At 39.7% G+C, this 15,379-nt stretch overlaps 1 protein-coding gene across 6 annotated transcripts in view; it reads right to left on the reverse strand.

Annotated features, from left to right (window-relative positions):
• The window catches only part of ATM (ATM serine/threonine kinase), a 117,144-nt gene that overhangs the window by 11,407 nt on the left and 90,358 nt on the right, over window positions 1–15,379 (reverse strand). For all 6 annotated transcript variants that reach the window (XM_041771453.1, XM_041771454.1, XM_041771457.1 and 3 more), the window contains 11 exons: window positions 15,052–15,165; window positions 14,042–14,259; window positions 13,311–13,518; window positions 11,838–11,951; window positions 11,335–11,493; window positions 10,759–10,897; window positions 9,652–9,734; window positions 7,637–7,777; window positions 6,732–6,848; window positions 3,296–3,445; window positions 1,128–1,293 (listed from right to left, as the gene is read on the reverse strand). In XM_041771453.1, coding sequence (XP_041627387.1) covers window positions 1,128–1,293; window positions 3,296–3,445; window positions 6,732–6,848; window positions 7,637–7,777; window positions 9,652–9,734; window positions 10,759–10,897; window positions 11,335–11,493; window positions 11,838–11,951; window positions 13,311–13,518; window positions 14,042–14,259; window positions 15,052–15,165 — 1,609 coding nt within the window. The remainder of the gene's footprint in view (window positions 1–1,127; window positions 1,294–3,295; window positions 3,446–6,731; window positions 6,849–7,636; window positions 7,778–9,651; window positions 9,735–10,758; window positions 10,898–11,334; window positions 11,494–11,837; window positions 11,952–13,310; window positions 13,519–14,041; window positions 14,260–15,051; window positions 15,166–15,379) is intronic.

A 15,379-nucleotide genomic window follows, 5' to 3' on the forward strand; every position in this document is an offset into this window, starting at 1 on the left:
TGATGTGCTAAAAAAAGCTTCCCCCTTACTAATAAATATGCACTTAAAAATATTTGTACTTTGAAAATTACTGTGGTTAAAGTTGAGACCTATTATTGAGAAGGGTCAAAGCAGGGCATTATATGCACTCAACTATTTTATTAAGTACACTTTTAAATTGAGAAGACTATGGGTAAGTTCTTCATTTTTCAGTGAAACTTTCTTCTGCTAAATGAATTATACTTAACATAAATTAATCATTAATTCATTTCATCAGGTATATGTCCAGGAAAAACTGCATTTCTGTTTTTAAGATAGATGTGGTATACCTGAGTACTTCTGACCTAATGGAAAACACCATGTGGTATGACAGAAAAAACAGTAGAGAGGGAGGGAGTGAGGACACCTATGTACCTGGCCAGCTTGGTCATTAATTGGGCCGACTTTCTTATTTAAAAACTCAATTTGTTGAATCAGATTAGTGATTCTCAATGATTCTACAAAGAAGAGCGTTTTGTAATTACCTAGAACTTGTTCAGAATATACACACCCTGCCTTTCTGGGGTATGCTACCTAAGAGATGGAGGGATGGTCTTTATTAATTAAAAAATCAATAGATTAGAAAATCTCTGGTGTTCAAATTAGTTTTTATACTCTAGGATTTTGCTAATTGCCCTGTCAAACTATTCCAGTCTTTACCAATTAAAAAAACAAGGTCAAAATATGTATTATGCACTGCATATTTCAGTGCAGATCATGATTTTTAATCCAAATACAAAATTCTATTAAAAAGATTCAGTCATTGGGTGATAACAGAGATTCTGTGCTAAACAACAATAATTAAAGGAGTTAAATATAGCTATTGTGAGTTTTATGATTTCCCAAAGACGATCTCAGAAAATAACAGATGGAGGGAAGATTGAAAATATACCATGTTCACTACTGAATAAAGAAGAGCCGGACTTCTCTCTTTGGAGAATTCTGTCCTGCAAAAGCTCGGAAGAGCTACAGTTATGAGCCGAGGGTCGGGAGGAACACAAAGCGTGATGATGGAACGAGGAGGGTGGTCTGGCTGACCAGCTCCATCAGCACCATCACCCCCAGGAAGCAGCCAGGGGCACACCAGCTAAGATGGACAAGAAGATTACCAATCGAGGAAGTGGCCACACTGCGAGTATAAGCCAGTCGCTTCTCAAACCAAACAGCTGGGTCCAAGAATTTTTCCATGCAGAAGTAACGGAAAACTGGCTGAAATTTTTGGCAGATATCCATGAAAGTTTCATATTTCTCTTCAAAAGACTTTTTTTGTACATCCTTTAAAAAGATCAAATATAAAATTTTCTCAATATTGTGTTCAACTACTTTAACGTCTACTGAGAGTTTCTAAACAGAAAATAGTACGACAGATGCAGCAGAGGCAACAGGTGAGTGAGGTACCATTCACCCCCAGGAAGCTAAGAGTCTGGTCAGGGAAACCGTGAATCTCAGAGGAGGAGGCACAGTGCCAGGGACTGTTTTAATTCAGTTCTAACCTGAATGATTCTGTAATCTGTGTGGAAGTAAACACAGAACAGTCAGAGGTGGCTCCAGATGGGCTAAGGAGGTTGCTCAGCACCAGGGCACAACAGGACACAGAGAAGCAAGAAGAATGGAAAAATTGCTGCAGGATGGTGAAGTCACTGACGTGTCTCAGATCCATCCTCTGATATCTTCTCACCAGGTAAGACTTTCCTGCAGCAAAGCTCTTCTACCTCAGTGGGCTCAACCCCCACCCATGTGATGACCCCACATCCTTGTCTCCAGGTCACATATCTTTATTAAGCTCCAGCTTCTCTGACTGCCCACTCAGCATCTTCACTTGGATCACGTCCAAACGCTTTACTTTCTCACCCTCAGCAAGCCTCCACCACCTCCTCTCTTCTACACAGTGAAGAGCCCCTCCATCCACCCCACCACCCAAAAACTGGGCATAACTGATTACTTTTTTCTCCCAACCCCCCTTCTAATCAGCAACCAAATCCTATCAGTTCTGCCTCCTTCATATTTCTGGTATATACCCCTCCTTCTCCATTCCTACTTGGATTAGTCTTAATTCAGGGCCACCGTGTCACGCCTCGAGTCAGCTTCTCAAAATGGTAGCCCACAGTGTTATAAGTTCTTTCTCTAAAATGCAAATCTGGTGTTACTATCCTTCCCAAGAGTTTGGCACAGCCTACAGGACAAAGTACAAAGTTCTTAGGGTTCCACCCTCCATTTTGTTATAACTACTGCTCCAGTCTCCTTTATCTCTTCCTCCTGCTTTCTCTGCCTATCCATGCCTCCTTCCCTTTGCTTCCATGCTCCTCCTGCTTAGAAACCTGACTCAATCAGTAATCTTGGCTCAACAGCCACTGCCTATGAAGCCTTCTGAATCCGACTCCACTCCTGCCCATCGACGGTAGAATGAACTACTTCTTCCCCTGGGTTCCCCTGGTACCCAGGACAGCATCCCACCCATCACAACGCCAGTGGCAGCTTACTACTCATTTAAAAACATACATAACAGAAAACACAATAAGAGGGAAAGCAATGGATCTTAGGGTTGGACGAGAAGATTCAAATCCTTGCTCCACCATTAGCTCATTAACCTGGGTAAGTTAAATTTCTGAACTTCCTTACATTTTAAAGTGAGAGGGTAAAAAGGGGTAGGTATGATGATGACTAGTCCTAACATTTGTGAAGTGTCAGCACAGTGCCTGGGAGAAAGGACATGTCCGGTCAATGTCAGGCCACATGGCCAGCATAATGTGGCCAAGGTCTTAAAAGGTCTATTAGTTTTATATAAAAATTATTTCAGGGATCCCTGGGTGGCTCAGCAGTTGGACGCCTGCCTTCAGCCCAGGGTGTGATCCTGGAGTCCCGGGATCGAATCCCACATCAGGTCCCTGCATGGAGCCTGCTTCTCCTTCTGTTTGTGTCTCTGCCTCTCTCTCTCTCTGTCTCTCATGAATAAATACAATCTTTAAAGATATATATATATATATTTCATTATCTGTTTTTTGGTTTTAGTTAGTGTTTTGTTTAAATTAGCTTACCCCAGACTGGAAGGAAACTAACATTCCACCAAATGTTAAACCTCTTGTCAGACAAGAGTTGGTACTTTATATAGTTTAAAAACCTTCCTGTATCACACACACTTTCATGCTGGAGAGTGAGCTTTCTTAGGATCATCAGCTGATGAAGCTGAAGCATCGTGTACTCTTAACATTTGATAGCTGTCAGCTGCAGCAGCTGGCACATAATTTTGGAATAACTTATATTTCTGAGTGTCACTCACCATCATTTTCTTCTGGCAGTGAAGGGCACTCAAGTCCTTTGGCCTGTATCTTTTATGAGCACCATTCTCGTTGTTGACAAGAAACTCACCAATAGGGACGGTTCCCGTGCACCATTCGAGAACCCCGCTTCGCTGAGAAAGTGGAACCACCTGCATCAGAGGAGATACCTTTTGATTACTGGAAGCATATCCAAGAGCATGGGATGACTGCTCAACTACCAGAGTCAGTGGAGAGCAGCTCTTTCAATTGTCTTGCTATTTCTGTGTCGAGGGGAGTTCAGCAACAGAAAATACACATAGGCTCCAAGAATAAGATTTTCTAGCCTGTGGCTGAGACTTATGAGGACCTGCTCTGCTCCATCTCAGTAATTCCCTGAGAGGTAGGCCCTGCTATGGTTTTCAGCATCATCTCATTGAGCCAGTTTCCTCCATTTAGCAGATGAATTACCAGCTTTCCTTATGCTTTTAATTTCAAACAATCTGAAAAACTTCACTTTGGAAAATAATGAATATAGTCTTAATACTAATATACTTTGTTAAGTAACTGTATTCTTGCTTCAGAGTCTTGTTAGCTACACCAAGAGGAAATGTATTCCTGAACATAAAATGAGCCAATCTTACTGGAAAAATTAAAAATTATGGCATATATATAAACATAAAGCAGAAAAAATGATATAAACAAACATCCTCTTACCCACTAAAAAGCTTTATCAAATGTAAGATTTTTCTCCCATTTGCTGTTAAGAGATGAAGCTTCCTTTGTGATCCTTCCTGGCTGCATTTGTGAAGTTTTCCCCACAATTAGAATGACTGCTAACCTGAGCATGTTCATGTATTTTTTTGGTATATTTTTATTTCAAGGCAATATATACATAAATAGTGGTAAACTTTTAAATAAGAGACTGTTAAACTCAGTGAATGCCTCTGCAATTGGTTTTTTTTTCTCATTCAACACTATTTTACCATTAGGTGCATTGTATATGTAACCCTAAATCATTTAACAACCATATGTTGTATAAGAATACCATAATTACCCACGTTATGCAACCTGCATATTAATTAAGACTTACTTCTTTGTGGATTTCCCTTTACTGCTGTGAGAACTAGTGGACCAGTGAATGTATCTCATTTTCTCGAGGGCATGTATACACCCAGGAACTCAATACCTGGGTCACAGGGTATGTGCATCTTCTCTTTAATCAACCAGATATTGTCAAATAACCATCCAAAGTGCTTATGCTGATTTAGCACCTAGTATTGTGCCAATCTGTGAAGTACACAACAGTATCTCACTGTGGTTTCTTTTTTTTTTTTTTTTTTAAGATTTTATTTATTTACTCATGAGAGACACACAGAGAGAGAGAGAGAGAGGCAGAGACACAGGCAGAGGGAGAAGCAGGCTCCATGCAGGGAGTCCGATGTGGGACTCAATCCCAGGACTTCAGGATCACGCCCTGGGCCAAAGGCAGGTGCTAAACCGCTGAGCCACCCAGGGATCCCCTCACTGTGGTTTCAATCCATATTTTCAGAAGCTCAGTGATGCTCAGCAAAATTTAATGGGCTCACTGGCCATTCAAATATTTTCTTCTTGAGTTGCCTGTTTCCTTTACCCATTTTCTACTGACATATTAGTCTTTTTATAACTGGTCTGTGAGAGCTATTTATACATTCTGTATAGAAATCCCTTGTTATTAATATTATAATAATCCTTTGTTGTTACTAGTATTATTATTAAAAACTAATTTTCCTTAGTTGGTCACTTATCTTTCTAGAATCTAATTCTATAAATTTTTTATTTTAACATACTCAAATATGCTGAACTGTTTTGCGTCTTGTGTCCTAAGGAAGCCTTTCATTAATTTATTAACTATGTTGAGAGTCTATTATGTGTTTAATAGAATAAAACAGGCATCTAAAAAAGTGAGTAAGAGGGGCGCCTGGGTGGTTCAGTGGTTGAGCATCTGCCTTTGGCTCAGGTTGCGATCCCAGAGTCCTGGGATAGAGTCCTGCATCAGCCTCCTTGCAGGGAGCCTGCTTCTCCCTCTGCCTGTGTCTCTGTGTCTCTCATGAGTAAATAAATAATCTTTAAAAAATAAATAAATAAAATTTAAAAAGTGAGAGATGCGGTCAGAGAAGGTCTCTTTGAGGAGGGGACATGGGGAGAAATCAAATGAAGTACAGGAGGGAGTGCAGGGTCTGAGGGAAAACTATTCCAGGACTGGGGAGTAAGGAGACCCTGAGCTGAATGAAACAAAATCGTATATCAGCCACAGCAGGCAAACCTGGTGAGCAGTGCACAGCAGGGAGATAACTGAGCATCGATCACAAGAAGGTGGTGCGGGAGAGCAGCAGACACAACTGCGAGAGCAGCAGGGGCAAAGCACTTTCATTCATGGATAAGTCAAGTCATCCGAATTCAGAACAGGAAAAGGACAGATTTATTCCATCTCAGATCTCGTAAATAGATCATCCTAGCTGCTGTGCATAAAACGAGCTGTGGTGGGCCCAGGGAAGAAGGAAGGAGTTAGCAAGGCATCATGGAAGAGACGTGACTGCGGGGCAGGCACGGCAGAGGTGGCGCAACTGTGACTCGACGGACAGCAGACCAGCAGGGACTTGCTGATGGAACAGATGTGAGATCTGAGAGAGGCAGAGAGAGGGGAGATCAAAGGTTTGCTGATATTGCTACATGGTGTTTAGGAATTACTGTTAACTCTTAGCAGTGGGGACAGTACTGTGGTTCTGTTTTGTTTTCTTATATAACTATACAGTGAAATAAATGGACATTTTGTTTCAAAATAATATTGGAGGGGAGGGGACAGGGGGAAGCAGAAATGAAACAAATTTATCCGTGAGCTGAGCACCACTGGAACTGGGTGACAAGGGAATTCATTACGTTATTCTACATACTTCTGTTTATGTTTGAAATTTCCCATAGTAGTAAAAGCAAAAAGAAAAGACCGCCTCATGATTTTGGACTGAGCAACTGGGTAAAGGTTGAGGCATCTGCTGATCTGTGCAAGAGCAGTTGTTCTTGGTTTGGGGTTTGGCGGGAGAATGGGGGGTGGGCGGGCAGTGGAGGTATTAATTAAAAGTTCTACTTTAAGCTTGCTGAGCCTCAGACCTCTACATAACTCACTCATCTTGTCAGGAACCAGCCCTTCCAAATTCTGTATGTGATCTGACAAAAGACTGCTTTTATAGACTAACTTAAGGGAAAAACAGGGTTCATTATTAGCAGGGAAGATGGCCCAAGGGCAAATGAACCAGGACCCTTGAGCCACCATCCACAACATGTTATTTTTCCAGTGATTCTGCCACACAGAACTTGCATGGCCCACAAAGTCTCAAGTGTGTACTCCCACAGCAAACACTGGCTTGAGCCCTAGTCTACATAATGGCATCATATGGAGGAGCAGAAGCAGAAAGTCATCACCTTGTACGTGCAGATAGTCAGCTTCCTCTTCCTGGTCTCTGTGTTCCTCTGCAGTAACGTGTTACACATCTGGAAAACCTGCTGCATGACAGCGTCTTGTCTCAGGTCATCACGGCCCTTCGGAGTGATCACAGCATGTATCAGTGGGCATCATCCACTTTATTACAAAATCATGCAGCCAGCCACATGAGGACTATGAAAGGGCACTCAGCAGTCAATCTGCACATCCTCACAGTCTCTTTAACAACTAAGACCTAATGCTATTCCCTCACTCAGAATGAGCTGTACCACTGGGCAGGCCGGACCAACCGGGAAAGATGCTCCCCCACCCTTGCCACTTCTGTCACTGGGCTAACTGGAGCTCCTGCTCGGGGGGTGCAGGGCACTGTTCTCTCTGCACTATCTCTTGGTGGCCCAGAGAGCTGGGGAGCAGACTAAGGGGACCACCAGCCCCTTGCCGATGCCTTCCACAGCAGTGAGGTGGGGGGGGGGGGGTAGATGAGAGGGTGGGTGTACAACACCGCCCTTAGGACTGCCCAAGCAAGAGCCTTGAGCCTGAGCTCTTCCAGGAACTAAGCAACAGCACCTAATGGTTTCCTTAACAAGCTGCTTCTCAACCTCTTCATTATCTGTACGTTCTACTTCAATCAACTGTTAGAAGGATGGCCTTCCAGAGACACACAAAATTTAGGAAAAGCAATTGGCTTCTAGAAAATAATATATCTATATTCTATAAGTTTTCCTCACTAGCAATTTTTGAGAAGAGAAATAAAGGCTCAAAAATAAAATAAATAAAAAAGAAAAGAAAAAAAAAGGCTCAAAGCAGGATGTAAGTATCAATTACAGTTTTGCTTTGACTTTTTCCACTAAGCCACCAGGGACTGCATTACTGGAGGGAGCCTCACCTTGACGAGCTGTCTCCTTTCCTTGCCATCAGACCCCAAACAGTCTATTATTTTCGGTAAATTTAGACCTCCTGCTAAACGAAATTCTGCTTTAAATGACTGTACAGTCACCAGATTTCTGTATTCTCCTGTGGGGTCCACCTAATAAAACATATAAATGAGAGAATAGGCCAGGTGTACTATGTGCTTTTAAAGAATAATGAAATATACACACCAATTTTAATATTAAGTAGAGGGATGTATGACAGTGTACTGCAGGTTAAGAGCTCAAGTGATAATCTACTTCCTGTTTAAATGAAAGAAACAAAATTCAACACTGGAAAGGTTTATCAAGTCACACAAGTCAACTCCCTAAGCATCTCACTGACCCTGGGGCGCACAGTGTTAGAACAGTGTTGCCAAAAAGCTTCTAAAGAACCTGGTTTCAGGTCTCACCACTGACTTTGTCTATGTTAAGTCCTCTGAGAAACAGCAAATGTCTCACAAAAACACGTGAAGTAAAGTTTAGAAAAGTGTACCGGGTGGTCTGCTAGGCTGAACTGCTAATACCTTTGCCAGTGTAGCTGGAAAGGTATTAGTTAATCCATATGACGAAGCTACATTTTTTTTTAAGATTTATTTATTTATTCATGAAAGACACAGAGAGAGAGAGAGAGAGAGACAGGCAGAGGGAGAAGCAGGCTCCATGCAGGGAGTCTGACGTGGGACTGGATCCTGGGTCTCCAGGATCAGGCCCTGGGCTGAAGGCGGTGCTAAACCGCTGAGCCACCTGGGCTGCCCTGAAGTTTGTTTTGAATCAAACAACTACGTATACTAAGAATGTAGTCAAATGATCTTTGTTTTTAAATTTTTTTAAGTTTTTATTTTGGGAGAAGAAATGTGTGGGAAATATCAGAAAGGGAGACAGAACATAAAGACTCCTAACTCTGGGAAACGAACTAGGGGTGGTGGAAGGGGAGGAGGGCGGGGGTGGGGGTGAATGGGTGACGGGCACTGAGGGGGGCACTTGACGGGATGAGCACTGGGTGTTATTCTGTATGTTAGTAAATTGAACACCAATAAAAAATAAATTTATTATTAAAAAAAAGTTTTTATTTTAATTCCAGTTAGTAAACATAGTTATTAGTTTCAGATGTACAATACAGTGATTCAGCACTTCCATGCATCACCTGGTGCTCCTCACGACAGGTGTGCTCCTTCATCCCCATCACCTGTTTTCCCCTTCCTCCCACCCTCCTCCCCTCTGGTGCCCAGCAGTGTGTTCTCTAGAGTGAACAGTCCATTACTACACTATAACCTCTATTATCATACACATCTTTACTAATGTGGCATTTCTAGCAATAAAATATCACCACAGCATAGCTAAAAGTATTACCTATATTACAGTTAATTTATTTTTTTAAAAAATTTTTTTAAGATTTATTTATTTATCTATTTATGATAGACATAGAGAGAGAGAGAGAGAGGCAGAGACACAGACAGAGGGAGAAGCAGGCTCCACGTCGGGAGCCCGATGCGGGACTCGATCCTGGGACTCCAGGATCGCACCCAGGGCCAAAGGCAGGCGCCAAACTGCTGAGCCCCTGGGATCCCCTATTACAGTTAATTTAATACTGTAACACATACTGTGTTACTTGATAGGATAATACATGACAGTCAATACATTCTAACACACAGACTTTTTAAAATATAAAGCATTTAGGGACTTTCTTGCCAAGTTAAAAATTAATCTTAGCATAAGCACAAAGAATCTTTTCTTCTTTTGGCCAATGAAGGTGAGTCTACAGACCTTCCCAAGGAAGATGGGAGGTGTGAAACTGATGGAACAAGAAAAGAAAGCAGGAGAGTTCTGTAAGTGTTTGAAGGCTTAGGTAAAGGAAGTCTATGGAGAAACTATAGGCTGAAACAAATGGAAGTGCCAATTTTTAAACCACTTTTGCCCTATTTCAAATGGTTAACCCAATTAAGAGGAATTTAGTTCAATAATAAAGTCAAGATGGTTAATAGTAAATTACCTTAATTTCCATAGTTGGAACAACAACATCTTCTAAATTCTTCAGTTTAGTAATTGGCTGGTCTGCTGGGATATTGATGCCTTCTATATAGAAAAGAAAGAGGTTCTGGTGACAACTACAAGCTGAGGAACAGCTCTGAAGTTAAAGCAAAAGAACTTAGCAGATAACACAGACCCCAAACCTTGGCTGATCTGCAGTTCAGGCTTCGACCCAGAAATGAAGACCTGGGGCTTGAGACACAATGTAGTTCAGGGCCAGAGCAGGACAATGGCCGACATGGCTTACAAGTGACCTTACACTTGACCTTGGCTTACACATGATCTTGCATAAGCCCAGGCTGAACACCTTATGATAATCACACAAGAGTCTGCACAGCACACAGATAATTTATTCCCGCCATATTACTATTAAATGTAACCAAAGGAAGTGACGATCAATGTTTTGTTGGCTTAGAGGAATATGATGAAAACGCTCATTCTTATTTTCAAGTATTAAGAATTTAAATGCAAAGACCTGATTCTGATCAGAAAAAGGAATACAATTGTTAAAATATGGGCAGAGAGACTTATAAGTACATGCACATAACCAAATATTACAGCACCTGATAATTATTTGAACAGCACAGCAAGAAGAGCAAAGGATTACATGCAAGGCATTCTAACACGTATGGAGGAAATGATAAAGGCTTGTCATTCTTAAGACCTTGCATTTGCACAGTGAGTAACCAAAATCATTTTCAGAAAGCTTTGACCCTGAAAACTGTCAGTTATTCAGTTATTTTAATGGACTTGCCTCTATGCAATTAATTCTCTGCAAAAAGTATTTTGTACCAAGAGTCCCCCAGAAAAATCAAATCATTAATTTAGTGCAATCACGTATTACCAGATAGATATAATATATTAAAGGAAAAGTGACTAGGGGTTTTTGAAGTTACTAGATAAAAATTCAGCTATGGACCATGGAGTGAATTGTAATCTTAAGGACCTTCATGTCTGCAATTAATGTTACGTATGTAAGTTAGAGAGATTACATATTAGGCGCTATAATTAATATATCCATACAGAGAAAAACAGCATAAAAGCAACACTCATTCTTCCAAACACCTACTTCTCTGAGTCTTCCACTGAGCGGCATCTAAGTTTGCTAATATGATGTAAGCATCACAAAGTGCTTCCACACTTCTGACCATATGAGGTCTCCGACTTCTGATAGTGTGGATTATTCTGTTTGCAGCCTCTGTTCGATCCTGTTCATTTAAAAAAAAAAACTACATAAAGAAATACCCAACACTTGAACTTTTCAGAGTTATAACAAAAGGAAAAGCAAAATTTATGCACTAATATAAACACTGGAAAGACTATAATCCCTCAAAAATGAACAAAATAGTCACCTTCTGAATGAAATACTCAAAGATTCAATAATATCAATAGTAAAGGACTTGGGTGTGTTTTGAAATCTATTTTTTCTTTGCTCAATGCTGTGAGGAAAAAAAGTATTGGTATCTACTATGCTTGGAGAATATTCAGGAATTTGGAACCAGCTTTAAGTAGAATAACAAAGGATTTAAAAACTGAATACAGTTAGCAACACACATTCTTAGAATCTCTGAGATTTAAGAAAGGAATATTGCAGGAAAATATAAATACTACAATTCAAAAAAGTATGTGTATTTAATCCAAATACCTCATCGAGCTGAGAGCTTTGTTTAGGTGCATTTTTAGTTATTCTACTCCTTCTTGCTGCCTCTGGTTTGGTCAAAAATTCATCTTTGTTTGCATTTGCTAAGGCCAGTATAATAAACAAAGTGTGATGGGGGTGCTCCATTGAAATTCTAGAGATAAGCTGTCAGAAAATAAAGAACTATTAGTTTTATGCAACCAACCAACCAACCAAGAATAGGAAATCCGTAACATTTTTCATTCTGTTTGGCATTAAAGAGAAGTGTTTCTCTACCACATACTGCCGTGGGTAGAGTATGTGTGTGACACGAAGGAAGGATAGGAATGACAGGAAAACTAAGTAACTTATACGGGGTGAGCCAAGACAAAAGGAAATTTTTATTTCCACCCCCTTAAAGCATAATAAATATGAATGACTATTTTTGTATTTTCATTTCCTAGAGTGGAACAGTAATATATAACATATGAAAGGAAAGCAACTGTGTTTTGATTTTCAGGTTTACTTACATTATTGAGGACTTCATGAAATCCTAGGCCTCCCATCATTTTGGTCCCCATTCTGGCAGCCAACTGGTACATGAGAGGCAAAAATTTGTATGATGGAATCTTCATTCCATCTCTCTACCATTAAAAAAAAAAAAAAAAAACTAAGAAATAATGTATTTTTTAAAATTTATTTTTTATTTTTATTTCATTTTTTTTAAAGATTTTATTTATTTATTCATGAGAGACACAGAGAGAGAGAGGCAGAGACACAGGCAGAGGGAGAAGCAGGTTCCATGCAGGGAGCCCGATGTGGAACTCGATCCCAGGACTCTGGGATCCCGCCGAACCAAAGTTAGATGCTCAACCGGTGAGCCACCCAGGCGTCCCTGAAATAATGTATTTCAAAAAAATCTCACATATAAGCAAATTAGATAAGATAATGCTACTAGCAGAACCATCTACTTGGTGGTTGTTTTTTTTTAAAAAAAGATTTATTTATTCATGAGAGACAGAGAGAGAGAGAGAGAGGCAGAGACACAGGCAGAGGGAGAAGCAGGCCCCATGTAGGGAGCCCGACGTGGGACTTGATCCCGGGTCTCCAGGATCAGGCCCTGGGCTGAAGGCGGCGCTAAACTACTGAGCCACCTGGGCTGCCCTCCATCTACTTGTTAATAATATTTCACTATCTTTTTTCCCTTGAGATGCATTTTAGGTGGATCTTCCTGATGAATGGTATTCTAGGTTGAGTCACCGGTGAGTCACAGTATTTGATCCTAAATTAAACTGTATTCAGAAATGGAACACTGGCACTGATTACATTCCAGGGAATCCAAGGAGGACAAATGTAGATTTGAGGGCTATTGTGATCTGGACTATAGAGAAGTTGGTGTGTAATAAAATGGAGTAACTTTATCCCCTACGCTGAAACTAACAGGATACCAGCCCCTATGCATTCTAGCTGCAGAGATTGCTCATATCTATTATGAGTCTTATTCTTTTCAACGAGAAGAAACATTTTACTTTTATGTTTCATATTGATTGACAATGTAGATCCTGTAAGCATAACTTTAACATTAGGTATTATCAATAAAATCTAAAATTTTAATAAATACTCATGAAATACTACTGCCTTCATGTTTTCCTAAATTTTTTTTTTCATTTACAAAAGTAATTCACACTTTTGTAAAAATCGCAGAAAAGATAAAGCAGGAGGAAAAACCTGCCTGTGGTTCCATCATCTTTAAGCATCTTCCGAATCTCACAGGTTGGCATTCTGGTACTTTCCAGGGGTAACTGAGAAGGTAGGGGCAAAGACTGAACTAAATGTTCTCACCTCCACATAAACCTGTGTCATTGGAGCTCAAGTACCCATGAGTAAAGCACTGAACCAAATACCGGTGATACAAAGAATATACAAAATCTGTGACACTAGTGGGCTTAACGTCTAAACTTTTCAAGCACAGGCCAGAAGAGTGGGTTCAAAAAAAGACTCACCTTCATCATGCCATTGACTTCAGGAACTCCGGAATTTTCAAGCCAGAGAGAACAAAGACGGAATATCCACATATCATGTCCTTCTCCACTCAATAAGCAACTGATGTAATTTTCAACTGCTTTACATAAGAAACGTTTACGATCCTCTTTCAGTGCACGGAGTGCACATTCATCCAGCTCCAGCTCCCTCTGAACCTTTACTGTGTATCTTGCATTCGATAATTAAAGGAAAATACAAAACCCGTCAGATGGTACAGAACTACAAAATCATACAGGAGATACAACATAAATGAATAATCAGGTGACCATCCCAGGAGAAAGAAGCAAAATTCTAAAAATTCTAAGAGAACAAATTTACTTTTAGTATTTTAAAGTCTGTGCAATTCCAAAGCCATTCTAGACAAACAGGGACAGAGCAGACCCTCCCCAAGATGCCTACTTTACTCAATTTTCTATTTTCCCTATTGTATACCGGCCAAAGGCAGGTTTGAAGAAGGGTTTAATTACATTGGAAGAGATAACTCTTCTGTATTTAATTTCAACACCTATCTCTTTTTAACTATGATACCAACAAATCCAAAAAGCAAAACAAAAAGCTAATATCCATATACTCTACAATGCACTTGGAATCATACAAAGTGAATTCACGGTCTGGTTCCACACACCTCTCTACATATAGTCACTGTATCTCTGTGTAGCTTGTCACTTATCACTCGTAGACCTCTCATTACCTGTTGGTCTGGATTTTATGTTCCCTAAGAAGGCCCACTTCCTCTTTGGCCCTTTTCAAAAGAGCCTGCTTGTTTTCAAACTCTGATGATTTCATGTAGTTTTCAATTCTCTGGTACTGTGTATCTGAGAACCGTGCTAATGAGAGAAACGCTTTCATTTTTCCATTTCTAAGTTCATCACTGCTTTCTCCATCGTAATTTCTAGCAACTTCCACTGCCTTGAAGAAAACACAATTATATTGAGAAATTAAATGCACTAAAGAATCACTCAAATCAAAGAAATACCCGCTCTAAGGTTCAATTTATATATATATATATATATATATATATATATAAATTACTTACATTAATGGTATTGGTATTTTTTACATATATATATATATATATATATATATATATATATACACACACATATATGGGTAAGCTAAATTATACTAAGTATCTGAAATTTTCAAACAACTTTGACAGCATAGAAATAACCTGAACAGCTAATATATTAAAGAATTGTACAAAAACAAATGGCTCCATAAAATTTAAAGATAGTCATATTAAGATTTTCATGCTACACTAGCTATTTCCACAATTAATTAAACTAAAGGAGTCAGAAGGAGCAACAGGAAGGTTGAAAGGGGCTGGGGCACAGAAGTGCTAGCCCTAAACATAGGGCAGCTGAGTTACAAAGGAATAGTAAAGACTGATGTGCATATTCCTTAATCAGCTCTTTTTGTAGATAAATAAATGGAGAAATGATTAGAAACAGCTTGTTAAGAGAGTAGCTGGTAGTGAGGGGGTGGACGGCAGACATATCTGGGCTTATTTCAAAACAAAGTCCTTCTTTTTAACACTGTATTTCATTCTGCCTTAAAAATTACACAGAGCTACCACAGTAATAATATATACAAAAAATGAAATCTTTTAACTTTTATTTGCATTTGAAAGGCACATGGCCCTGAAGAAAAGATTGAGTGTATTCATGCTGCGAACTCTCAAAAATTGCTAGAAAACTTTACCTTTTCTAGATAGGTCTGCATAATCACTGCAGGGTTTTCTAGGCAAGTTTCTGCTAACCAGGTGCCACAAACCCTCAGACACTCTGTGTACAGAAGGCTTAGGTCGGGATCATTCTGTGTACGGAAAGCAGAATCGTAAAAAGTCATTCATTACCTAATGAGTATACAAAAGTATCTTCCATGCAGGGAAAAAGCAAGTTAGAAATAGTTTTCCTCATCTGCTTTCACCATACCACTATTTTAATAATTAAAAGTATGTAAGTTTTTATGAAATAATCATCTCCCACTGCTTATTATTATTATTACTATTGGAGCACCTCATAATTAC

Source organism: Vulpes lagopus, chromosome 10, assembly GCF_018345385.1.
Source record: "Vulpes lagopus strain Blue_001 chromosome 10, ASM1834538v1, whole genome shotgun sequence".
NCBI classification, from domain to species: Eukaryota; Metazoa; Chordata; class Mammalia; order Carnivora; family Canidae; genus Vulpes; species Vulpes lagopus.